Below are 27,371 nucleotides of genomic sequence, written 5' to 3' on the forward strand. Positions count from 1 at the left end.
CTTCCCTAAGTGTGGTCCACAGCAGAGATGTACTTGCACTGAAGTTCTGCTATGTTTTTTCTCCCCTGCAGGCCAGTTCCTCAGAGGAGATGGGCCGCTGGCTGGGGCTCCTGTTAGCTGAGACCGGCGCGCAAACTGTCCCCGAGGCTTTGCACTACGACTACGTGGATGTAGAAACGATAGCCAACATTGTCACTGCCGTCCGCCATTCATTCCTGTAAGTGTGAGCTGGGGTGGGAGCAGGGTTATTTTTAATCCTAAAGGCCCTGCCGTGCTGCATGTTACACGTTAGAGACAAAATAGGTTAGAACTCGGTGGTGAGAGGAAGAGGGAGTGCAACAAAGGAAGACCATGACACTAAAGAGAGCATTCATTAAATAGCAACTATGATTTGGAGTATTCTCCACATGCGTGATTGTAATACACATGTGCATGTCATTGCTGGAAAGGGTCACTGCTAACAAAATCAATGAAGAGGGTGCACTAGGACTTATTGAACAGCCTTATAAAAAAAACCACTTGCCAGATTCTTGTTAAAATAATTGTGTTTAAAATGAAGTATGTATTGTCCTGATGAATACCTTGCACCAGCCCAATGGCTGAAACATGTCACCAGTATCCTTTTGAAGAGATGGTTAGTTTTTAATTACATTTAGAATATTTAATGAGGATTAGTATTGCCAATAGCTTAGGCATTTGCAATTGTTGTGTGCATTTCACATTTATAGGCATGAATGGAGCTAGGGTTTGCAGTCGCAACATTAGCAATAGCCATAGTAAAAAGATTTCAAAACAATGCAGTGCACAGAAGTCTTTTTACTGTGTCTACGCCAATGTGCAGTGATTGTAGGGACTTTTGAAGTAATTACGGTGTATGTAGGGCTCGTGTATTTACTGCATGAATGCTTAACCATGTCAAATGCAATGAGCTGCAAACATCAAACTATTATCTTTGGCAATGTATGTTTTACTTGTTTCTAAACGTGTAGCCTGATCTCTGTACACAAACAGCAGGGTGGATGCAAGGGCGTCTGCGGGTGAGCCAGGGCCGAACCTACACTGAAATTAACGTGACAATGCGGGTAGCATAAGGATTTGTGTAATGGACATATGCATTATGTGTTTTGGACCAGATACGTCTGCCTATTCTGATTATATACATCAAGGACCAGATAGTTGAGCAAGCGTGTGTGTCAGAGGGTCTCAAAACACAAGGAGTGGGAGTTCTTTCTCGAGTCTGACTTAGCAACATGCATCAGGTTATGTTATGTTATGTTATAACATTTGTATAGCTCCAAAAGCCCTAGGGCGTCCAGGCGCTCAAAGATCATGGGTGTACACCTGATAGTGTGGGTGAGGAAGTGGCCAGGGTGTCCTGTCCTAACAAACACCCATCTACCAATCTATATCTTTAAGTACAAAACACTATGAACCAAAGTGATTGGACCGCCCACTACTGACTACCTCTCTTGTCAGAGCCGTAGGGTGGCGCGACTAGTATGCCATGTGAAAGTATAGCAGTACTTCGCTTGTAAACTTGACAGACGAGTGCAAGGTCTTAGACGGGGTTTCCCACCCACTGTTTAAGCAAGCGCCAAACACTGGCTTCTAGCATACAAGGCGCTTGCTTCCAGGGCCCTCTATCCAAGCACCTTTTAAATTGTGGAGTAAAACCATGGATTTGACAAGGAGAACCAGCAGGGCAACCAGCCCTGCGTTTAGATGGGCTCCCTGAGCAGGAGAGCGGGGGACTGCTGTGTGGAGAAATTGAGAGATTTGACAAACACCTGACACACGACTGTCTCCAACCATCACCCTACTTGGCCAGGCTCTTCGGGTGCACCTATCTGCCTGCATACACATCACCCAATACCCCAAAAGACTGCCATCCTTCTTATGAAATCAGCAGAAGTGTATCTCCTTTGACCAGCGATCCCCAGATTAATAGGGGGAATGCACATCCTGCTAAAAGCACCCACAGAACCCGGAAGTAAAAACCATCAAGCCGCAGCGTTCAGACGGGTCACAGGCACATGATGAAGTGCACGTGCAAAGGCTGCCCGTAAATGAGGAGTGAATCGCATACACATGAAAAAAACCCCGTAAAGGGAGTGCGGAGCCAGCTTGCGCATTGAGGGGGCCGGGGCCCAGGAGGCAGGAGTAAGCAGAGGAGGGGGATAGCCAGAGGTCCAGTAATATGAAGGGGAAGATGACGTGCAAATGAAACCATGACCAGGTGGACAAAGCAAGAAGAGGTGGGTGGGCTGGGACCTTACAGAAGGAAACCTCCCAAAGCCTTGAAAAGAGTTGCATGTTAAGTGACATCTATTTTGAATGAAGAGAAGGCAATGAAGCCGGGGGGGATAGCTCAGGGCCAACACGCTTGCTTTGGGAACAGGAAGATGCGGTGCAAAGAGTTTGAGGAGTGCGGGAGGAAGTGCTATATAAATCCCCCATCATAACAATAAAAACAACATTCACAATATCCCCTTCTTTCGCTGCTCCCACCCTCACACATACCCTCACACATACTCCTTAACATATGTGCTGTCCCAGGCTCGGGGCACAGTTCCACTACATTTTGGATTTGGCTACTAGGTGGCGCTGTAAGCGCTTCCTAAAAGCCAAAACTATTAGCATGGGAAGTGCAGATAGGAGAGAGAAGGGTGGAGGAGAGACCCACACAGTCTATGATAGTTGTTTAATTTGTATCCAACCAATTGACTGCCCAATGCCATGCTAGTACCTATGTCCATCCCCATGCCCTCTCTGACCCTCCCATCCAAAACACACACGCATGGGATCACTTTGAGCTAGGGTTTTGCTTTCATGAGAATGCCAATGTTATTTTTAAGCAGTCTGCTAAAAGGTAATGGCGTATTTACAGCTTTTAGACAGATACTGCTTAAAGTTAAATACAAATGTCTTAGCAAAGTGTGCTTTCCCCCACACGATTTAATAGCAATATGTGTATGTTTGCATCTGTCCCTTGGACTGAATTCCTGTTTTTAAAAAAAGCATTGGAAAAACCAACAATGTTGGCTCTCTTTGCCAGGCACTGCCATAATATTACCTGGTACTTATACCATCTGCCAGGGTTCCATGTCATTTAAACGAAGTAAATTACTTTGATGCAATTTACTTCATTGAAATTACTTTAAAAAAACCTTCAAAATACTTTTTGGAGGGGAGTGCCCCCCAGCCCTTCCTCTCCACTTCCACCCCACACCCCAAACCGCCTCCTCACCCCCCTTTCACCGCTTACCCCCAAACATATGTACATTTCAACGTGTTTCGAAGTAATTTCCACTAAGTAAATTACATCAAAGTGATTTGCTTCATGGAACCACGGGATAGCATCTGCCAATCGTTGCCATCTTATGGGTAAATAATACCATTATTGCAGTACCTGCAAAATGCGTATCCTATCCTTACACAAAAGCCTAAACGGTTGGCTTTGCCAATGCTTGTTTGGTGAGCGTTGTACCTCTGATCAGAATGGGTTTCAGTTGAAAGCTCTCCCTCGTGGGTATCCTCTTGAAGCGAGACGTGATATGATAAAGGAGTGGGTGGGGAGGGGGGGGGGGAGGTCTCCTGGGCTGTTCTGCCCGCTTATCTGGCCCCTAAGAGACAGACGTACAAGCCCTTTCAAGACCCAGCGCTCCGGCAGAAGGGAGCTGTGTTGGCTTCTGGCAAAAGTTAATAGTTTAACTGGAAACAAGTGGTCACTGAGGCTCTTTCGAGCAGTGGCTCCAGGGCCATGTTTATATGAGTGGGTCACGTGGTGCTGCATTGCCTTAAGTTCGTAGGTACTTAACATACATTCAAAACAATAAAAGCTGTGAACTGCTGGGAGGACATTCCCCCGCTCTACTGCGGTGGAAAGGCGTGAGTTGTACAGTCTCACGCCGGAATGTCACACCGAGGGATTCAACGGGCCGCTGTTACTACACCCGGGCCCACCCGGATGGGAGGCCCGGGGCCGTAAGCTGGGAGGTGGGGGGTTTGTGCTAAGTCCGGTGGGGCAGTGCCTTTTGGCGCTGCCCCACTTAGCATGCACATGGTGGGGTCGGGCTGCTGGGTCCCTTTACAATGGGAACCCAGACAGCGCGTCTCCAAGACAGGAGGGTGAGGTGAGAGGGGCAGGTGACAACCGGCAGTCGCTGCCCCCTGTCACCTCGCCCTCCATACTTCAAAGGCCCCCCTTCCCATCCTGCGGATGCTGAGCGGGGGCCTTTTGAAGTTCAAAGAAGGGGCCGCCTTGCCCCCAGGCCGAATTTTGCCTTTATCTGGCGGGGGCAAGGTGGCCCTTCTCATGCTTCCTCCCCGTCAGCCACGAACAGCAGCAGGACGGCTGCAGGTCTAAAAAACCATCCCTCCCACCCTACAAATAACCGTAAGGAAAAGCTATAGCGAGGGCCAGGTAGAAAATGGAACACAATCATAGCATTAGGGGAGGCTAAAACGCCTCACTTCAAAAAATAATCATAAAAATTAAACTCCAAGAAGGGCCTTCTTAAAATACCGGGGGGTCTTTTTGTCTATTAGTTAATATTCCAGGAAAATACAGTTATAGAAGACCCAGGCGCTCAGAATCCACCAGAGAACATCAATACAGATGGGAGCCCTAGGGGTATAACAAAAGTGAAAAGGAGAGAGGAACTTGAGCAGAAACATGTACTAGTAAGCCTCAAGTATCCACCTCCATGCATGCAGAAGGGGGGGTCTCACCACAAGTGGATCAGGAGCAGGGTAAGTTCCTAGTAAGGCTCCGGAACCCACCCCCTCACAATTTTGTTTATGCAAGATAAGCGCACTGGGGTACGCAAGTGGATCGTGGGCGGGGGAAGTTCCCAGCTAAGCCCTTAGAACCCACCCCAGCAGCAAATTAGTACAACACAAGCACTGAAGGGGTCTCACAACACAAGTGGATCGGGAGCAAGGAACATTCTAGTAAGGCTCTCCTTTTGAACCCATTCCAGCTGTAAAAACAGGCAGCCTTAAGCGCTGAGGGGGTCTCACAACGCAAGTGGATCAGGAGCAGGGTAAAAACCTAGTAAGGCTCTTTGAACCCACCCCGGCTGTAAAAACAAGCAGCTTCAAGCGCTGAGGGGGTTTCATAATGCAAGTGGATCGGGAGCTGGGTAAAAACCCAGTAAGGCTCTTTGAACCCACCCCTGCTGTAAAAACAAGCAGCGCTAAGCGCTGAGGGGGTCTCACAAGGCAAGTGGATCGGGAGCAGGGTAAAAACCTAGTAAGGCTCTTTGAACCCACCCCGGCTGTAAAAACAAGCAGCTTCAAGTGCTGAGGGGGTTTCATAATGCAAGTGGATCGGGAGCTGGGTAAAAACCCAGTAAGGCTCTTTGAACCCACCCCTGCTGTTAAAAACAAGCAGCGCTAAGCGCTGAGGGGGTCTCACAAGGCAAGTGGATCGGGAGCAGGGTAAAAACCTAGTAAGGCTCTTTGAACCCACCCCGGCTGTAAAAACAAGCAGCTTTAAGCGCTGAGGGGTCTCACAATGCAAGTGGATTGGGAGCAGGGAAAAAACCCAGTAAGGCTCTTTAAACCCACCCCGGCTGTAAAAACAAGCAGCTTTAAGCGCTGAGGGGTCTCACAATGCAAGTGGATTGGGAGCAGGGAAAAAACCCAGTAAGGCTCGTTAAACCCACCCCGGCTGTAAAACAAGCAGCCTAATGCGCAGAAGGGGTCTCGTAGCACAAGTGGATCTGGAGCAGGGAAGACCCTAGTAAGGCTCCTAGAACCCACCCCCGATGAAACAACTAGCCCGCAAACGGAGCGTGGGGGCTTCAAAAACTCAAGTGGATCATGTGTGGAGAAAGTGCCAAATTCATCTCCAAAGAGTGGACCAAGAGGCTAAAACGCCTCCATCCGTGGAAAAGTACAAAACACATGACCAAAAAATCAAAATGGCTCCAAGAACACATCCCGCGGAGGATAAGGTGAATGGCTTCACAATGCGGGGTTTTGTTTTATCAAGAAATACGGATCAAGAGCCATAACTTCAGCGAAAATCACCCTGTGAGCAAGAGAGGGCGCAAGTGCTAAACCTGGTCAGGTTGGACATCAGTAAAAGGCACACAAGCGCACACCTACCCACCTCACTTGGAAAGGACAAGAGAAAGCAGGATGAACCTGCTCCAAAGACAAGCAATTATGAACATGTCACAGCTCACACGCTGTGGCCAAACAATTGTCACAAGCTTTCATATGAATGGCGGCGGGGATCAGCCTCGAGCGGGCCCCTAATTGGGATTAGGGCCCCCCGCTCACCTGTTCCCTCTGTCCCCAAAATATAGTATTGTTATCCTTATGTGATGTTATGGCTGGTTTTTCTTTTGCACCATGGCTTGTACTAAAATAAAGCTTGTGGCCAAAGTTTTTTCCACCTCACATCATGGTCGTCAGTCTCCTCATTTCTGCAACTGACATTCCGTATTGCCTGTCTTGTCACACTTGTCATCCATCCGTGTCACCCGCATGCCACTCCCCAGCACAAAAACACTTCCAGGCTTATGTGTCTTGTCAAACATGAAGTAAATCGCACTTCCGTGGCAAACGCAGCATCAAGCGAGGATGGGGGCGCGGGGTATCATGGGAACGGGGATTGATTCAGCAGCGAGCGCAAATGGGCCACTTCACATGACCAACGGCCCATTGCGCGTTTTTGTTAACTACAGCATTTGTGTATTACATGCGACAAAAGGAGCACACACAGCTAGAAAGGGGTTCTGGATTTCACCTGGCCCACCAGCATGGAGTGACTTAAGCGAAGTGAAAATTAAAAGCGTGCGCAAAAATAAAACATATTTTTTTTAGACGTCGTTGTGACCTAAGAAAGCTCTGTTACAGGGGAATCTTTGTGAAAGGAGTGGCGTAAAAGACGTGTGTTTAATATGAGGTCTGGACATTCAGGGTGGGTTCAAAGTTCACCACTCCACGGACAAGCCGAGGCGCGCTGAAACGATTACGGTGTTGATTAGGCGCATGGACACATAGTATGTTTAATCAGTAAAAAATAAAACTAATATACAATACTATACTATAAATACTTAAAATAAAAAGAAATCAATCAAAATAAATAAATGCATGTTTAAATATGTTTATGAAAACGCAGAGTCCTAATGACTGATAAACATATTTAATTATAATGTAAACAAGGCAAGACGTTTCTGTCGACACAAAAGGCCCTTTTAGTGTTTCAGCAATTTGGACTGTTTGATGCAGTACTCAATAATTACCACTAGATGGGCCAACTGCACTACAATAACGTGAAAAAGCCTTGTAACAAATCCTACACAAAACGGAAGTCACTTTGGAACGACCATCTTCACAAACGCAGCGCGCACAAAAAAATATGCTTATTTTCTTGCTGTGTGCGAGGGCGGAGCGCTTCTGAGATTGTTGAACACATTACAAACGGCCTGTCTTTGTCTCCCAAAAGTCCCAGCAGTGCGGCCTATACCTCCAGCATGTTTCCGAGCTTTTGCTTGCGATCCTGGTAGCTAAACTGTGTCCTTCGAGTGACGTTTGTATACCTTGGAATTTGCGTGTGCCTTCCCCCTGCAGTGTAACCTCTCTAGGAGGGGGCCCAGGGCAGCTGTGTGCTGTGCACGCGAGTGCCTTGCAATGTAGATATTCTGCTGCACTGTGCTCGAGGAACACCTGCGGCCAGAGTAGCAAAGCTTTGCACTGTTGCAAAAAAGGGGAGCAAATGAATTTAGCTCCGACTTCAGTGCTTTGATCATTGGGAATGGAGCAAACAGATGTAGTAGCCCCAATGTGTATTATCTCTGCATGTTTTCACAAGGGCAAAAATGAAACAACTGTTTTATTTACGACGTTGGGTTAATAACATAAAAAGAAGTGTAGCAGATGTCTTTTTATGTTACGCAACAGTATGATTTATTTTTACCCAGTGCAAATGTTTTTGAGGTGATATCGGTTGTGACGAAACCTGTTTTCTCCACTCTTTATTATCAAAGCATTCGCTAACTTTTTAGAACTCAGGCAAATGTTAGCAAATCTGTCCCCAGACTGACCTATAATGAAATGGAGCGGTCTGGCATGTGACTGACTCTTGCCCAACCATTCCAGTCTTTTCGGATTACCAACCTCAATTTAATTATTAGCTTCCTACCAGTGTTTCAGATGCAGGCCTCATTTGATGACCCAGAATGTCTACCCTTTCTCTGGAAACGTCTGCTTTCAAAGCAGTCAGTTCCCAGCAGGGCTATACTAGGAATATTTCCTTCGGAGTTGAGATGTGCAGTGTCTCCATAATCGAACGTCTGTTACGCTCCAAATTTATCCATGGACCAAGAAGACCGGAATTACGTACAAAAAATTCTCTTAGAAAATGGGGTTTGACAACTCAAAAAGTCTGTGAGTTAAATTAAATAATTTATTTATTTATTGTGTGCTTCAGTTTACAACAAAGCTTTTCACACAATCACATTACTTACACGTAAATAGACTATACAACTGTCCTCATTATACAACTAAGAACACATTAAAACGAGTATAAAATACTGTTACAGCAAGATATCGCAACTATACATTTAAAACCATTTTTAAGAAAGGTAAAACAGCAATATTTAAGGGGATTTCCTCTGCTCTTAAAATATGATACCAGAATATGTCCGTAAGCAAAGAATCACTATGATGCACAAACATACAAAATTAATAATTTCGTAAAAAAGTTAAAGGTCCACAAGAAATCAGAAAATGCTGCAATGTTTCAACCTCCCGTGAATAGCACCGACATTGACGCACAATACTCTGGGTATTATCTCTTGCTTCGAGCATTTCAATTGTTGGCAATTTTAGCCTCAAAAGACCAGGCCTGAATTGACACAAGGGATATTTAATAACTATATCAGTATAAAATTAAATGGTTTAATGTCTAAAATAGTTTGATAACATAGATGATAATGTCAAATTGATGCTCAATTAGCTATCCAATCTCCTTCCAGAATCCATTTTCTAACTTTCTGAGATTGAGACAGAAATTCTTCTCATATGGATGAATTATTCAACAAGATAACATCACAGTTCTTACCCCCAAACCTGTAAACCATGGCACTTATTTCTTAACAGCTCCAATGGCAATTTAGGGAATAACTGTCTGTAGGAGGTTCTAGTAATTTACTGAACAGCTGTAATAATTTCTAGTTAATACGAGGAATCTAGGAAAGGGGCATAGAGAAGAAATTAACCCCAATCTAACAATCCATTTTATTAAATAGTCAACCATACTTGACTGGCATACCCAGTTCTAGACCGGGGAGTGTGTGTCCCATTTAGGGGTGTTTGGTCAGTTTCAATTTGCATCGTACTGAAGCATCTGTTCTCTGTTGTTTCTGCCGGCGTTTTATTTTCGTACGAAGTACAATTGCGGGGTGCCCAGATAAGCACCAGTTGAAATTACATGGTTACATCTTAACACTGAATGAATGAAAAGCAGCCTGACAACCTGAATGGTGAAATCAATCCCCTAACCCTGCTGATTTCAAAATCTTCAGCAATACCTTGTGTTTTGAGTAATTAAGGGTCCTAAAGAAAGTGGATAAAAAAACACAGTATCTGCTGAAACCAGTCGACCCTTTGAGTCCAGGGTGCACACCCTGAACTCTTGGGACATTTGCATAATGAGTGAATGCTAGAACAAGAACACATATTTTAACTTATCACAGCGATACCTGTGCTTTATCTTAACACACAAGAGGGAGTAATAAACTGGAAAGAACTCCCCTAGTGTTTCCAGCCTTGACATTTTTGGTGAAGGCCTCTTAATCTTCACTGGTGGTACTTAGGATATCTACAGATAGGGTATAGTCCATTAAGTGGGCACAAACTATTTAATAAATTGGATAGTTAGATAAGGGCTTTATTTCTTCTCTGTCCCCTTTTCCTACATAAGGCGCACACCAGCACTACCTAGGGAGAGACTAATCATAGTCTCAGGAGGATAGCTGAGGAGCAACGTGCTTGACTTAAAAGCATGACGACACGGAGCAACACAGATTCGATCCCTGGGTCTGCGCTTAGAAACATCTGGGTTTTAAGAGTTTTATAAATAACCTTTCATATCATATGTAGGGATAGTTGGACCTTTACCCAGCAAAATGCTTCCTCTATCAATTCACATGAGTTTCGGCGCTGCTGATGTGTTTTTATTCCTATAGAGCGCTCATGCCATTTTGATGGGCTCTTTGCAATTGGATGACTTGTGCCATCAGCTGTGAGGCCTGGTCTCCTGCCCAGAAGGCTTTCTAGTGGGGGCCAAACAGACAGCAACATACCTGCTATCGAGAAGGTGTCAGAGTAGCAGAGAGAACAATGAAAAACCAGAAGCGGGCTCACACTGCTGTGTTCAGCTGGGATACTGTCCTGGAGTATCTTTCAGGGTGCGTTAAGCGCAGTCAGCATTCTTGTATCATGAGATCCAGGTTTAATTGGCTCCATTGGGAAACAGTGAGTGGCTTTTGAAAGGGCAAAATGTTACCCACTTGTTATTACCCTGAAGTGTTGAGCAGTCAAATGTAAGGGCCTCTTACGAATGTTAAGAGTGATATGATATGATAGGTTATTTATAACGCGCTTAATACCCTAAGGTTTCTAAGCGCGGACCCAGGGATCAAACTTGTGTTGCTGCGTGTCATCTTGCTTCCAAGGCAAGCACGCTGCCCTTGAGCTATCCTCCCGAGACAATGGGCTTCAGGCAATATGGACAAGGCAGTATTGTGCCTTCTGATGGCAAATGGGATAGCAGTAAATTGGGCATTCCAATATGTTTTAGTAAAATGCATGCAGATCAGAAGAAGGGAAAGGTGCCATGTGTTAGAGGTGAATAAATTACAGCTGTTTTAATGTTATGTTTGTATTATTAGATCATTTCATGATGCAGGTTGAGCAGATGACAGATTTTATATTAGGTTCACTGTTGAATTACTTTTATGTATGTGTATCTCCAAGAGTGTTTCATCTATTATTTCATTTTGAGTGTCCATTGTATGGAGGCAAAAATCATCTGAATAAACTAAGGAAATAGAAATTCGAATTCAAATTAATGGCAAAGGTATCTTCTTGCACTGGCCTTCTGCAAGCCCAAGCCATTATAAAGTCTCCTTGGCTTATTGAAGCGTTTCTTGAAAACCATTATTGACATTTTGGCGCAACTCTGTGACTTGACCTGTGTAAGAAGCATTTAACAAGCGCGTGTGTTTTCCTCCGCAGGTGGGCAACCTCCTCGCACAGGAGCAGCACCGACTCGCGGGAGTATGACGATGTCCCTTATGAAAAGGTACAACATGACTGCAATCCCTGCCCTTCTCCGGTCTCACGCCGGTCTCACTCTCCTCATGGGAGTTGGTCAAAGGGCCATCTTACCAGCAGATGAATGTTACCATGGCCCATTCCTACAGTTCTTTTGCCCCTTGTTCAAAAAAGGAATTTTGATATTTTGCTGTTTCGTGGTCTGTGCACAGCAGTGCCTCACCTAAGCACAATGTGTGATCTTGCACCCCTCAAAGTAAAAGAAGATATCGCCAGGCAGGTGCAGATCTCACATACAGCTCGTGCGACCATATGCTCTCCATCTCCCCAAACTATATTCCCGGGAAGTGAGACTCTATCAGGCAACAAGCAATGTAAATACATCTCTATATCTCTGGTTAGGCGATCGGTCGTCTTCAAGAGATGACCCACCCCCCTCCCAGCTGTGCCTGTGATGCACTTTCATTGGGTGATTTCATGCATTTCCTCTTTTTTGGTCCGGTTTTTCAACAGTTTAGAAGGATATATCTTGTGCCAATTTTAAGTGCGTGTCATTTTAGATGTGTCTATGATACTAAGGAGCACCTACTTGCCCTTCCCAGAAGGAATGTTGCCTAAGCGCTTTACTGTTGTATTGAAAAGGATTTCGATTTTAAAAGTACTTATAATGCATGTTACATTTGATTTATTATCATTGTAAAATTTGATACTTTTTAGGATGACATTAATCGTCAAAATAACGTTTTTTACCAAACTACAGGATAATGTATATGAGTTCCACTGTATTTCTCATGGTTGCCATAACTCTGAAATATAAACAAGCCTGCTCCCATTTCGGGACTGAGGCCTGATCTCCTTTCTAACCCTAGAGCTGCTCTGCTTTGCAGGTGGATGAGCCTGCCCGTCCTCTGGGCGCGCAGGTGAAGCGCCACGCCTCGTCCTGCAGCGAGAAGTCCCGCCGAGTGGACCCTCAAGTGAAGATCAAGCGCCACGCCTCAAGTATGTGCCTGCCATGGGTGATATGATATGATAGGTTATTTATAACGCGCTTAATACCCAGAAGTTTTTAAGCGTGGACCCGGGGATCGAACCTATGGTGCTCCCTGTCGTCTTGCTTCCAAGGCGAGCACGTTGCCCCTGAGCTTTCCTCCCGAGTCAAATGGTGGGCTGGGCTGACTGCTTGGGGAGGTTACAGTTCTTTGAACATCTTTCCAACCTCCTTCTTCCCCTACCCTCATACCTGCAGATGTGAACCAATACAAATATGGCAAGAACCGGGCCGAGGAGGACGCGCGCCGCTTTGTGAGTGAAAAGGAGAAGCTGGAGAAGGAGAAGGAGTCCATCCGCAATGACCTGCTGTCCCTGCGGAGGGAGAAGAAGGAGCTGAAGGAGGCCTTGAAGACCAGCACAGGTGAGCAGACACTGCTGAGGGTCAAGCCTCGGTCCTGCCTGTGGGGCCTTGCTCTGCAGATTCGGGGGCTGGGTGAGCAGCTGCAGTGTTTGGCACCTGGGGCAGCGTGAGCGTGTGTCTGTGCCCAAGAGTCAACACTGCAAGCGCACTTTGCGCTGTGGGGAGCGCCTGATTCAGTCGGAAGGATGGAATGGGATCAGGAATGAGAGGATACCTGAAGTACTCGTGTAAAGCGCTGCATTTTTCCCTGGAGGGGCAAGTTTTTGGAAGGGAGTGACCGAAAATGGCAACCTTTAATAAGCAGTTGGACAGGCACAAGCCAGCAGTACTAACAAGAAAGGGAAGAGTAAATCTGGAGACCAAGTGGCATTTGTGTAGGGGAAAACTGGCCACTTGGTGAACAGAGAAGTTTTCCAGCACAGATTGCAGTTAAAGGTTAATAAGGCTTAGATAGTAACATGATTGGTCCCTCACCGTTATTCGGTCGGGTCGCTCCAATCTAAAAGTGTCCCCAGCTATGTAAACTGAGCCTCACTCCCTCCACCCCACTCATTTTCCGAGATTGGGCCACATTACGAGTTTGCTGGTTTGGAAATAAGGGTGCCGGTAGCAACGTACCGGCACCCTTTCCAGACCGGAAAGCTTAGAGTCTGGCTGGGAGGTCAGGCCCCTACCACAGACTTCTCACTGAAGCACCAGCACCATTACTAACGGTGCCAGTACTTCAGTGTCCCAATTCCTGTGGAGTCCTACGTGACTCCACAGAATGGGGAGTTACCGTTCCGCCACAACCTGTGATATTCCGGTGGAACCACGGTACCGCCGGGATATCAGGCGGTGGAAACGGTGTGAAGGGGTCTGCAGAAACCCAGCGGGTCAGCGCCGACCTCGTGATGAGGCCCATTGTCTTGAGTCAAATGTGTGATTGGCTTCAGTCCAAAATATGTGTAGGAGTCGTTCTACTGATCCTTATACAATACTGCCATCTAGTGCTTACATGAAGCCATTGAATTATTCAATAAGGCGATGTGCCCCGAGGTGGCGGGCCCACCCTGTAGTTAACGGCCCACCGCCCAAGTTAAGGGCCCGAGCGCAGTGAGGCTCCCTTAATGAGAGTGGTGGATCGTTACCTACAGTGTGGGACCGCCACTCAGGGGCATATCGCCATTAGCACCCATGTAGTTGTCTACTCGGGTGCTAATGGTGTATATGTAAAATAAAAAAGAAACTTACATTAGATGCACAGCCCGACGACATGCAGTCCTGTTTGACAGCATGTCCGTTTTCTATGTTGATAACGCTTTCAGTCATCAACATTGAATACGGGATTCCTGTCAAACAAGACAGCACAGTGTCGGGCAGCGCTTCTAAGGGAAGTTTCTTTTTCATAAAAAAAGCACCCTTAGCACCAGCGTAGGAAACTAAGCGGGTACCAAGAGAGAACGTGGGAGCGGGGAAATGAAGGGGGCGACGGCTGCACAGGCAGCTCGGAACACAGGCTTGTACCATACATTACCGCCCATGCTCCGATCCTCCTAATTGGCTGGCGCCCCCTGCTGGGTGCTAATTGTATATATTGACCATGAAGGTACTGCAAGATACCGAAGCAGCAAAAATGAAAAAACAAATTGTAAACCAAGGGAGAAAGAAACCAAACACTTCTTTTGCAAATTTGTTTTTTATTATTAATATGTTTACATGTAATCGGGGCTTTTACAGTAGTCTTGTCCTGCTGCTATAACACAAATGAGTTCTCAATGTCATCACTGTGCTTCTTCGTTACACTCTATTATAGATATGATTTGGAAAGGATTGGCGTAACCTGAAGTGTAAACATGTCTGGTCATATTTTTAGACTGGGGCTATAAGGCAAAGGTTCCCGAGCAGCACCAAATATGCCAAATGGATCCCAGCTTTGTCTCATTCCAAAATCTAAGTGCTCTGCACTACTGGAACCTTAACATTTGAGTTAAGCTGAATTTCCCCACAGGTTTCGTCCCCGTTTTCCGTGGCTCGCTTGCATACTGTAGCTCTTGACCATCAGATTTGATATAGCTTGTAAAGTAGGGTGCTGGCCATTGGGGCCTAACTTGCTTGCGGGGCTGAAAGCAGCTGTCATGACTCAGTGTGGGAGGTAAATCATTAGTGACAGAGATATTCAAGTGTCATGATTTCTAGGCAGAACGCGGAGGAGACGGTTATTTAATACTGAGGCGAAATGCACTTAGGTGGCGGGCTGACCTTGTAGGTAACGGCCTGCCTTCCAATTTAAGGGCCCGAGCACAGTGAGGGTGCCTTAACGAGGGTGGAGTGCCTTTACTGAAAGGGTCGGCACCCCGCCGAGGGGCATATCACCATTAGCACCCGTGTAGTTAGCTACACGGGTGCTAATGGTGTCTTTCAAAACAAAAACAGGAAAAAGAAAAGAAACATACCTTTCTTGTGTGGCCCAGTACCTCGCAATGCTGCTGCCAGCAAGTCTGTTGTCCATGTTGATGACTGTGACGTCCTCAACAGGAAAACGGCATAAGCCAACAGCTGCACTGCACGGCGCCGGGCAGCGTAAGAAAGGTAAGTTTCTTTTCTTTAAAAAAAAAGAAAGACACCATTAGCATCTGTGTAGGAAACTACACGGGTGCTAAGTGGTGAACGGGGAGCAGGGAAGGAAAGGGGGCGCTGGCCACCCAGGCTACTCGGAACTCAAGCTTGTGCTAGACAATACAGCCCACGTTCCGAGCATCTTGATTGGACAGCCCCCCCTCCCAGGGCGCTAATGCTCTATGGCGAGCAGCAAGAAAATTAAGTCTTAGAAGAACTATCAGTACGAAATGAAATGTCAAATCATATCAGTCCCTCGGGAGCCCTCGGTGCCTGTATCTCTGTTAACCCATGTGTCATTTCCTGGCTGTACAGGGAAGAAGCTGAAACAGCTGGAGGAGCGGGTGGCGGCCCTGGAGGAGCAGTGCAAGCAGAGGGAAGGGCGCCGTGTGGACCTGGAGCTGCAGCTGACCACCGTCAAAGAGAACCTGAAGAAGTCTTTGGCGGGAGGGCCATCACTGGGGCTGACGGTGACCAGCAAGGCTGATACGATGGTAAGCCTCGCGAGGTGAAGGGGTATCACGCCCGTAGTGGTCAGCGCTTCTGCCCTAGACAAGGGAGTGAGACTCTATGCATAGAGCATGCCGTAAAGCTGCTTTTCCAGTCAGGGCTCGCTTAAATTGCCTTTGTTTAGTTCTTCCAGTTACACTAACAAGTGGGCGGCTCTGCTACAGTGATGGGAAGGTTGTATACTAATTGACCTTTTTACAATTGACTTCGGGAGAATTTACCTCGGGAGAATTGACATAATTTAGAAGGTCAATTAGGACATATATGCGGGAGGAATCCCCCCACAACTCCCCTCCCAATCTAAAACCCCCTGCAACCACCCACCGAATCCCCTGATATTATTTATAATCCAAAACCAACCCAATACATATATAAAATAACAAAAATAATATAAAAGACAGTTGTTCAGAAGGTCAATTAGGACCACTATAATTAGGTCAATTGTGCAAAAGGTCAATTGTAAAAGGTCAATTTGGGTAAAACCGATGGGAGCACTACATTCAGTGATGAAAACAGGGGACAAGTCCCAGCTCTCTGCTGATATCTGATAATAGTAATGCTATGCCCCAACAAGTGAGGATAAAGCTTATCTTGGGCGCTCTGGGGGGGAGGGGCTTACCCCTTGGAGCAGCCCCCACCCGCTGGGGGTGTGGTCTGCTGCAGAGGGGAGAGCAATGTGGATGTTACAGCAGAAAAGTGGTTTGTTGGGGTTTAACACATGCACTGGCCTAAAAGTGAAAGTTTCCAATCAGTGAGATGAGGCAGTGTATACAGACCAGATACTTACTACAAGGGCGCAAGTGGCAGGAGCTCACCAGTGGATAATAGCAAGTCATGCAACCTCTGACCTCATTCATGCTGAGGCCTCATCTGGAGTATTGTCCAGTTCTGCTGCCTGCAAGTGAGTATTTGGTTAATTTCTGGAGGAATCACTTTGAGTATTGTGTCCAGTTTGAAACAAAATCTCTTGAACAATAAGAGTGCATTTGTTACAGTCCAGATGACAGCTATCAAAAATGGATCTAGTGCAGGGGTACTAAGAATGGTTACAGCACGGTGATCCCAGAGTACCAAAACAAGGTTTTTATCCACTGAAATAGTGGTATGTCCACGGCTTAAGATTCCAGCAGGAGTCCTGGGGCCTGACTCAGTAGAATAATGCAAAAAGGCATGGAATTAACTTGGTTTGCATAATATAAGAGACAAGGTGTCCCTGAAAAGAGTCTTCGGTTGTTAGGTAGGGTAGATTGTCCTAGAGGCCTGTTATCTGTTCGCAATAGTCCCTCATGCAGACCTTTCACTTATGCCACCCTTAAACCCCTTCCCAGGCAACCAAAAGTCACCAGGACGTCGGCTCCCCCGAACGCTACCTGCCCGTCAACAGCGCCACAGAGATGCGGAAGCGGACGCCCTCCATAACAGCGTCCAGCAAAGGCAAAGTGCTCCAGAAAGCCAAGGTGAGGTGCTTGTGGGTTCGAGGAATAGATGATTTTTCTGTTTGAAAGCAAGAGAGCAGCCAAAAGGCGCTTCCTGTACCTGCAGGACGGATATATTATAGTGGTGAGGTCCATAATTGCCCATAATTGTGACTTGTCTTTATTAAAAGCTTATGGCTGTTGATGTCCACTATAACTGGTCTGCAATGAGACTTCCTATAACATCTGAAAAGCAGAAGGCTGCACATATGCCCAGGCGTGTCATTTTGCCAAAATTCCAGGGGTAGCGGAAGTGACTTCACACACCCAATGACATCACAGGATGTGATGTCATATGACCTTTCACCTTGACACCATCACATGACATTTAACCCTGTTGTTACCATCTAAAGTGGCAGACGGGTATAAAAACACACAAAAGCTACATTTCATGAAATGCCAAACCGGTAATAAAGCAGACATAAGACATTTTTTAGATACCAACCACATTTTAAGAAAGGACAGGCCTTAATATGTCATGGAGGTGGTCATTAAGTATATTTCCCCTACTAGAGATGAGCCCTCAACCAAACCTCGTCATCCAAGAAGACACCGTGACAAAGCTATGCAAAGTGGCTTCCAGCATCATTTGTGAAGGCATGGTAGGTGGGGTCAGACCACCCTTCTACCCTGGCAGCATTTCATTGCATATGTTGACCAACACCTTGGGCATACCTCCGGCAGCTCAATGAATGAACACTCCTTCTGAAGCCCCTGACCCCCTTTTCCTCCATAACAGCCATGATCCAGGCATGAGTTAAGTGTCTTTTATACATTTCTCCAGTTAAGGATCGGAGCAATTGCTAGCAGGCATGCTTAGAGCAAATTGGGTGTGTGTTTTTTGTTTTTGTGACTATACCTTCTTTTCCATCCTTCTGCAACTGTGATGATTGTTTTTGCATTGCTGATGTATTTACGTGGCCACTCCATATTTCATCCAGTGTTCAGTTTGTTCAGTTGGTCTCCACCCTCTTACCACATTTTGGGGTATATTTTGCCCTTTATTTTGCTCATTTGATTTGCACTTCCATACCTCTGGCCTGGGCACAGTTGGATCTACTCTGCATCACTAGTTCACGCAGGAGCGGGATACACTTGCACATTTTGTGATAGACACAATCTCATTTTTCACATGTGCTAAAATATGTTCTATGACTTGGCATTAAGCCACTGGGATTGGTTTGCCCATTGAAAGGGCCTAACATTTCCAGGATGCAAGTTCCTATTAGCTAAATATCCAGGTTTGGCTGAAGGTTTCAGACAGGACATGGGGCAGGTGTCAGCAATGCAAATGAGTGTTTAAAAGTGTATGATTTCTGTGCGCTGATGCCCATCACTTCCCAGGAAGCCTTTGTGGACTCCACTAGCCTGATGACGAGGGAGCCATGGTTCTCTTGGTCAACTATTGCTTGAATCCTAGCACAGAATAAATATCACATTGGGATGGTACTACAAGCAAAACAAAGCACTGCGGCACCATGACAAGTAACATAATGGCCAGGACAGAGCTATTAGCTAATGAATGCACTATGTCAGCACTAAAACGAGTCGATGTCATTTAATGTTCGTTACTTGTATGTACAGCTGTGCGTTGGAGTCAGGCGCCTTCCTTCCTGTCCCAATTCACCTTGCTTCTTAAGCTATATACTCAGTGAAGTCTAAAACCACAAGTCCCAGAGTGCACTTTGCACGTCCTGTGTTCATGAACTAGATCTGTATTGCAGTAGGGTGTGCCGGTGCTGGGACGGAGCAAGCTCTTCAATTCACATTCCCTAAGAGACATTGGGCCTCATTATGCGGTAGGCGCTAAGGGATTACCGGCACCGGTAAGGGCACCAGTGCCGGCAATCCCTTACCACCCTATTCCGAGGTCCCTTAGCGGGTCCCTTCCTCAATGCCTGGTTTTACCAGGCGTTATGGACGGGACCCGTTAAGGGACGTCAGAGCTAATAACGGGCCCGCTCTGAGCGGGCCCGCTATTAGCTCCATCCCCATTCCCATTGAGCCCTATGGGGGCTCGAATAGGAATGGGGAATGGTTCCCGGAATGGGGACTTACCAGGTCCTCCAAGGTCGGAATGACCCGGTAAGTCCCTATTCCGGGAACGCAGACCCGGAATGCGGTAAGGGGGTAGCCATGGCGCTAATAGCGACAAGGTTACCTTCTACCGTGTAATGAGGCCCATTGAATGTTGCCATGCCGGGAGTCTACAACTCATCCAAAGCCTGGTGTCTTTTACAATGCACTCTGGTACTCGTAATTGCAGACCAGGCTGAGCTTTACCTGCCGTCTTGGAAATCCCTTGTTTTTAATTGGGTTTGCAGAGGCCATGCTAGGGGTCACCGGTGTGATCACTAGCGACCCCCAGATGACGTCCCTGCATGTACCCTGGTTTATTCTTCCGGCACCAATCGCTAAACTGTTTGCTGAGATTGGCCGGTTAGATGAGGCAGCAATGCTATCTGTGTTGCTTCAAGCTGGCCCACCCTTACAACTAAACTTTCCTTGGTAGGATATCACCTTTTGTTATAGCAGAAGATTAAGACCTTGCTTGATTTCCAATCCAGGACTATTACACTAAATACCTTTTTCTTGCCCGAAAGTAGTTACTGTTTCATCAGCCCTAAAACACATTGGGCCTCATTATAAGTGTGGCGGTCACGGAATGAATGGTGCTGGTAAGGGGCCGGCACCGTTCATTCCGGGCCGCCACATTACGAGTTCTGCAGCGGGTCCCGCTCTGGACGCCTGGCCAGACCAGACGTGCCGAGCGGGACCCGCTAGCAGAACAGGATGCTAACAACAGGCCCATCATTAACGGGCCCGTTGTTAGCATCCTCCCTATTCCCATTGAGCCCTATGGGGCTAAAATGGGAATGGGGATGTACCGGGTCTGGGTCACGCGAAAGGGAATTAGCGGGCCCTCCAAGGTCAGAATGGCCTGGTAAGTCCACTTTTGCGGGACCTGGACCCGAGTTTGGAGGTACCCATGCCGCTAAAAATAGCATGGCTACCTCCAAACTCCTAATAAGGCCCATTAACTGTTAACACACAAGACAACAAAATATATTTCAAAACCTTTATTGTCCAATTCACCAGGTTAGTAATATTAATATTGTGTTCTTATAGCACTTTGTTTCACACTCCTCCGACTTTTAAGCACTGGGATAGCCTTTTTAATAGCAATTGATCTGTAGACCTTCTAAGGCTGAAAGGATAAGCCCACCCTGTTGCAGGTTTTGAGCTTGCAAATTGCACGCTGACCTCGTGTCAGAGAGCAATGCTTTGCTGGTGTAGCTATCCATCCTTGGCCCTCTTGGCTGGGGCTGGTTGAATGCCTGAATGACCTATGGGTGCCAGCTACTACTCACGGCAGCTATACGTAAAGTATTAGGATGATGACATTATTAGGTATAAGGTCATAGCTAAAAGGACTCCTTGGGGGTCATTATGAGTTTGGAGGTAGCCATGGCCGCCTCCAAACCCGGGTCCGGTGTCACTGAATGGGGACTTACTGGGACATTCCGACCTATGCGGACCCGGTAAGTCCCCATTTAGTAAACCATTGCCCATTCCCATTTGAGCCCCCATAGGGCTCAATAGGAATGGGGAAGGCGCTAATAATGGGCCCGCAAATTGCGGGCCCGTTATTAGCTACAAGGTCCCTTAACGGGTCCCGCAAAGAACGGCTGGTCAGACCAGCAGTTCCTGCTGGAACCCCATAAGGGACCTCGGAATATGGCGGTAGGGGCTTAACGGCACCGCCATCCTTAAGGGTGCCATTAAGCCCCTTCCGCCATACTCGTAATGACCCCCCTTGTCTTGGTGTAGATTCCCTACTCTAATTCACACAATTTCAGGGTTATGGTCTCCAACGTGTTTCTTTGTTCAACTCCTAGTCTCGTGAATACAGCGACCAGCTTGCTGATCAGATTGCAATTGTTCCTTTGGTTCTCTTGGTGCAGCTATCTTTACCCTCTGCCCATGGATCACCTTCCAAGGCTCCTTGGTCTGTTATGATATGATATGATAGATTATTTATAATGCGCTTAATACCCAGAGGTTTCTAAGCGCGGACCCGTGGATCAAACCTGTTTTGTTTCATGTCGTCTTGCTTCCAAGGCGAGCACGTTGCCCCTGAGCTATCTTCCTCCTGTTGACAATAACCCTTCATGAGCAGGTATCCCATCCCTCTTTCCAGGGTTTACTGTACCAGTATTTCTCCCTATTGCCATGATTTCATTTACCAGCATTCCCCACACCCGTCGCTAGGGTTTTACCTTAAGGTTACCAGCAATTATGTGTTCCCCTTTGCCTGGATCATTGCCAAGCCGCATAATCATCACCCCGAGCCGCGGGGTTACACTCAGATCGTCAAACCTTTGCAGGCGCTGGTTTCACCTCCCCGGTCTATGGCTCGTGCCAGAGTCAGTGATCCAGCCCTCAGAAGGAATGCAGCAGCTTGTTCCCCAGCTTCCGTGGCTTCTCCAAGAGTCTCTAGACAGAGCCCTCCCGCTGAATTGTGCCCTTCTCCCTTGCTTGTTTTATGGTTTGGGGGTTTCCTCCTTCACATGAGTGGTGGCCCTCAGAAGGCTTGCGGTTCTCTCTCTCTCTGTAGCTCTCTCATCACACTGTGTCCTTCGTGGATCGCTGCCCTCCCATTCTCCCCTGAGTTCTTATATATGACTTTGAATTAATCTGATTACATAATAATCCATGGGATTTGCTCTCCTTTCCTTTTTCCCTCCTTGCCTTGTGATTGGCCTTGCTCTGGGTTTTCCTCATTTCTATCAGGTGTTCCCTTTGTTCTAATTGTAGGTGTTAGTCCTCTGATTCATCTTGGCTGATTCCTTGCATTCTGCTTGTGGCACTAACTAAAGGTTCAAAACCCTGTTCTACCATTTTGAAGTCAAACGCAAGTCATTATGCCTCATTACAAGTTTGCCGGTCTGGAAACTACGGTACCGGTAAGCTTGCCGGTACCATAGTTCCCGCACTGGCAAACTAAGAGTTGTGCTTGCGGGTGGCTTTCTGCCCACCAGGTCTGACCTGGCGGGCAGAGCAGCACCCACAAGCACAGCATGACGGATGGTGCCGGTGCATCCGACCCCCCATTCCATTCCGGCACCCGCGAATGGGCAACTACCGGGTCCGGCAGGACCACAATGACCCAGTAATTGCCCATACGCGGGTGCTGGAATTTTTCGGAAGTTTGGTGGCAGCTTGCCGGTTTTACCGGTTTGACCGGCAAGGCTACTGCCAAACTTATAATGAGGCCCATTGTTTCGTGCTTTGCAGGTGAAATTGTCATCATACTAAAGTGCCGGCTTCTGATGTTAAAGAACCTAAGATCTGTGAGTGTCTAAAAGGGAGAGGATGTTTGAGAGAAGACGACCCCTTAAATTAGCAAGGCGGTCCTGCTGACGGAGGCATTTCTCCCTCTTGGAAGTGGAGACTAAAACCTCATTGGGCTTCCAAAAACGACTGACCACCCATATCTGGAGTCAAGAGCTATCAATGCTAATTCCGCCTGTCTGTCTGCAACATTTAAACATTTCGGTATGATCAACTCCAAATGATACTGAGAAGAAGCGCTCTGTAAAGGGTCACTGGGGGATACAGTAGGATGGCAAACACGCATGCTTGGAAGCGCAGCGTACAAGAGACTTGACTGGCCTGGCCTTTTAGAAGCTTTGAAGCACAAGCCCCCTGTTGAGAGGGCTATTCTACTAGTATGTGGGAGGAATCATCAAAAACTAAACACATAAGGAAACCTACATAAGTGTCTGTTTAATGTGGAGGCTACACTTGTACAGATTCTACTTACATACCCAGAGGAGTAGAGGATACAGCCTCTCGGTCTGAAAGTGCATAATCTAGTCATGACCACTTCACTTAAGGACTGGACTAGGTCTAAAGGGCTATGCAGACAGCTGTATTGATCTGCAAAACTCAACTGCTAAGGTAAATCATGGTAAGGAGGGAGAAATATCCCGCCATTTTCGAATCGACTCTGATCCAGAGTTCTGCGACCTCGGAACAGATGCTGAAGCAGCAAAGGGAATGGTCCATGCATAAGATCAAACACACTGGGGCCCTGAACGAGTTTGCTGATGTGGGGAAAAAAGTGGAGGTAATACTGTTTACCTAATTTTCCCCGCACAGCCAAACTACAAATCTGCCGGTATTACTGCTGCCAGTATTACTGGGTGGTAATACCAGAGATTTGTTTACGATAAACTCCTCCACTTTTCCTCTAAAAATCACTGGTATTGCCACCCGGAAATACCGGCGGTGGTAACACCAGCAAAAATCCCCAGTGGGGTCCTATTGACTCCATTAAATGGGGATTACACTGGCAAACAAGCACTTGTAATCAGGAGGTATTACCGCTGCAGGTAACAGCTCCAGCGTTAAGACCGTCTGAACAAGTGACAGTATCGGTACTTCTGTTTGCTGGTATTCCAATGGATTTACTGCCAGAATACTGGCAAATTGTAATGAGCCCCTATGCCTAAAATGATGACTTTCTTGCAAAGGCAGGAAACATACAAGAAAAAATGGTTTACACAAGCGGTAGGACCACCATCAAAAAGATCAAGAAGTTATACCCAGGAGACACTCAGTCCGAACACCTCACAGAACAGGAAGAATTTGAAGACTCTGCATACACTGATTCTTGTCAGGAGTTTCAGAATTCAAAGGAATATTGAATGCCATCCCCCGTCGAGGTCAACGCCCCCAGTTTCCTCTTCACCAGCAAAGGACAATTTCCAATATTCACAAAGAGTTGCTGAACGTTTTGGTATATTCACAGAGAAGCCAGATGAAGTTATAGACTTCACAGAGGATGTATTAGAGGAGAAAAAGATGGTGGCCCGTGTCATTCCACTGCTATAGTCCATTAAAAAGAGGGTGAACCCATCATTAATGAAAGCTGTCTCAAAACAAGCTCCATAATTCAGACCCAATCTACTTGAGAGGTCAACTAGCACCGGACTCTCTAGTGGTCACTACCACTAGGAAGAGACCAAACACACCCATGACCAATACAGAATATCCCCCAGCCAAGGAAGTAGGCGATATATAACTTGCAGCAACAAATGCTGCACCCAGCGTTAGAATAGCCAACGCAACTGCACTAACATCCAGATTCAACGTGGCACGGTGGGATTGCATGGAGGACTTGCTTAAACTACAGTCCTTTCGTCCCAACACTTTTTCGTGCAGCCACAGGGTCAATTCATACAAAATCAGAGCACCAGTTGGGTTTCAGGTTGCCAACAACACACTTAGCTATCGGCCTCTAGCTTCCATGTCCCCTCTGATGCAAACCCCATGGGGGTCACACAATCTCATTTGCGAACACACGGGCGGGGTTTATATCCAATCAGTGGGTGCCAGACACAGTAGAGAGGTGGTATTATATTGAGCTAACAGGGACTTCAGAACACCTGTCACAATGCAACAGAAAGGTGCAGCTGGAACCCCAGAAGCTCCCAGAAAAAGAAATTGAGGCTCTTCTTCAAAAAGACGCCATCGAGAGAGTCAAGCCAGACCAGGTAAACAAGGGCATTCATTCCCTTTATTTCCTAGTGCCAAAGAAAGACAAAACAATGAGACCAGTATTATATCTAAGGCCAGAAAACAAATATGTAAAGCCTCAAAAGTTCAGTATGACAATGTTACAGGAAGTCATCCCTCTTCTGTTAAATTTCACTTGTGACCTCTTGCCCCGCCCCCCACTTCTAGCCTGATGGCATTTGCCTGTTTTTGACCTGCAGATAGCAATTTTTCTGCATTTTATTTTCTGATACCCTGGGGTATAACCTGGGGTATAATTGTGCCTACCCAACATTTTTCATTTTGTTTGTTTTCAAAATAACGTTTCTTTTTTTTAAAGAATCTTTCCCAAACCTTCCAGTATGTGACAGCCGCCTATATTTCTGGGGCATGTGAATCTGAAGTTTTTGGCACCAGATGTTTCCGCCATATGCCGCATTTTGACCACGGCCACTTTACATGCGTGCATTTTAAACCTGCAGTTTTCACTGCTGTCGTTTTCACCAAATTCTTCAAAAAATATATATAAATATGGGTTGTGTATTTGGGTAAGGGGGCTGTGAGGTGGTGGGTGGCAGGGTGTCTAGGTGGGCCTGGGTAAGAAGGAGTTTTGGGGAAATCCCCCATTAAAAAGAAACAGCGAAAGTGAACACTGTGCGTTTAAAATTTAAACAATGCAAGTGAGCGCAGCGAAAACACGTGGAACCGTTTCGGCATGGCTAATTCGGCGCAGATATTCTGTCAGCTCACTCTGTTGGACAGGGCCAATAGGGCACAGGGACATATCAGCGCCGGCATGTTTTAGCACGTGCCAGCAATTGGAATAAAATACATTTCAGTGGGATCTATGTGGTTTGCACCAAAAAAAAAACATCATAAAGGATTTGGTCAAGAACCAGAAATATACTCACTCTGGGAGAATCATATTTGCCAAATATCCCATTGGCAGCGGTCTTTGGGGAAGAGATAGAAACAACCTCAAGCTCATCAGGACTCAGTGGGAAGACAGAGGGGTAGCCGTGTGGGGAGACCTGTTTTGAGAGGGTACTTTTTTAATGTTCCAGGAGGTGACAGAAGTGACGGCTGTGAACATGGGACAATTCCTGACATGCAAGATACGGCAGGGTTTCCCTGAACATATGGAGGAAGATACTGTCCTGAGACTATTGTATGATATTTCTGATGGACCCCAAAGGGTCTCAAAACTGTATCAGAGGCTTTATTTGTTTATTTGAAGTGGGATGGAGACATTGATACAGGGTTCACAGAATGTGAATGGCAAAACACATTATTATACACAAAAAGGGTTTCCAGGAATGCTAGGTTGAAGCTTACCCAATTATACACATTACACAGAACCTACATGACATCACATAGGATATCCCAATTCCCTGGTGAGCTGGACCCTCAGTGTCCACGTTGTATGGAACATGATACATATGTTCTGGGAATGCAGGGTGATCAAGCAGTTCTGACAGAGGATAGCAATTATGATGGGATATACAGCACTACCTCAAAATAACAACCGCTGGCCCAGAAACTGGCAATAATGACACCATCACGGAAATAGCAAACAGTCAAGGCCAGAAAGCCAGCTTTAGAGACCAACAGGCCGTAGGACATGTAGCTGCTGACTCTCCCCACCTCTGCCTGACTACAAAGGCCACACCTAGGCATATGCTTCGACTTAGCATGCTCACCTCCACCAGACTTGACATACCCCATGCTCTAAGTCCACAAGATGCCTCCGTGTGTATATCATCCTGGAGACCATAGACCGGCAGGACTCGTAACTAAGCCTAGCTACTATCTTCCCATAAGGGAGCACAGCACTGCCCCCCCACCCTCTGTTATACTGGCAAATCCACAGACTCTACACTGCCGCACTCCCAAGCTAAATATGCCTCACCAACTGCAATTGCGACTGGGCTTGCCCTTACCAAATTTACCCATCAGGATTCAATTTGCCCAACCAAAGTCGCAGGCATCCCTGGTCATTCAACAATGATCTGCCACCCTGTGTCATGCTAGCAACCAGGATTCTACCCACAGAGCCACTACTGCAGAGCCTGATAGCACAATAGCAATGACAAGAACAAAACTCTATCATAGATTATCCCAATATGCACCCAACAACCCAACCCAAAATACCCATAGCGACCCTGAAAATGGGCCCTCCAAGTACAAGTACAAAGCATCTCGAAAGTACTGCCCATGGCAGTATACCCATACCCTTGTGGCCACTATCCTGTGAGAATCAGCACAAAATGTAAGTATGGCAAGGGGGGAGACTGAAGCAATCACTTCACGCCAGAAAGCCCTACCACTCTTACTTATATATTAAAAAAAATTGGTATAGCTGAACTGAGAAAGTATGCCTAATAGCGTCACTGTGTTATAGTTCAACGTAGAAAGTGTGCCTAATGGTGTACCTATGGTGTAGTTGAAGTTAGAAAATGTGCCTAATAGCATATCTGTGGCATAGTTAAACTTAGAAAATGTGCCTAATAGCGTATCTG

The 27,371-nt window shown here is 46.5% G+C and overlaps 1 protein-coding gene across 2 annotated transcripts in view; it reads left to right on the forward strand.

Moving 5' to 3' along the window:
- The window catches only part of AFAP1L1 (actin filament associated protein 1 like 1), a 297,654-nt gene that overhangs the window by 258,090 nt on the left and 12,193 nt on the right, over positions 1 to 27,371 (forward strand). For both annotated transcript variants that reach the window (XM_069651391.1, XM_069651390.1), the window contains exons 13-18: positions 72 to 217; positions 11,257 to 11,323; positions 12,183 to 12,294; positions 12,542 to 12,706; positions 15,620 to 15,798; positions 17,143 to 17,271. In XM_069651391.1, coding sequence (XP_069507492.1) covers positions 72 to 217; positions 11,257 to 11,323; positions 12,183 to 12,294; positions 12,542 to 12,706; positions 15,620 to 15,798; positions 17,143 to 17,271 — 798 coding nt within the window. The remainder of the gene's footprint in view (positions 1 to 71; positions 218 to 11,256; positions 11,324 to 12,182; positions 12,295 to 12,541; positions 12,707 to 15,619; positions 15,799 to 17,142; positions 17,272 to 27,371) is intronic.

This window comes from Ambystoma mexicanum, chromosome 3p, assembly GCF_040938575.1.
Source record: "Ambystoma mexicanum isolate Mex_15411 chromosome 3p, UKY_AmexF1_1, whole genome shotgun sequence".
Classification (NCBI taxonomy): Eukaryota; Metazoa; Chordata; class Amphibia; order Caudata; family Ambystomatidae; genus Ambystoma; species Ambystoma mexicanum.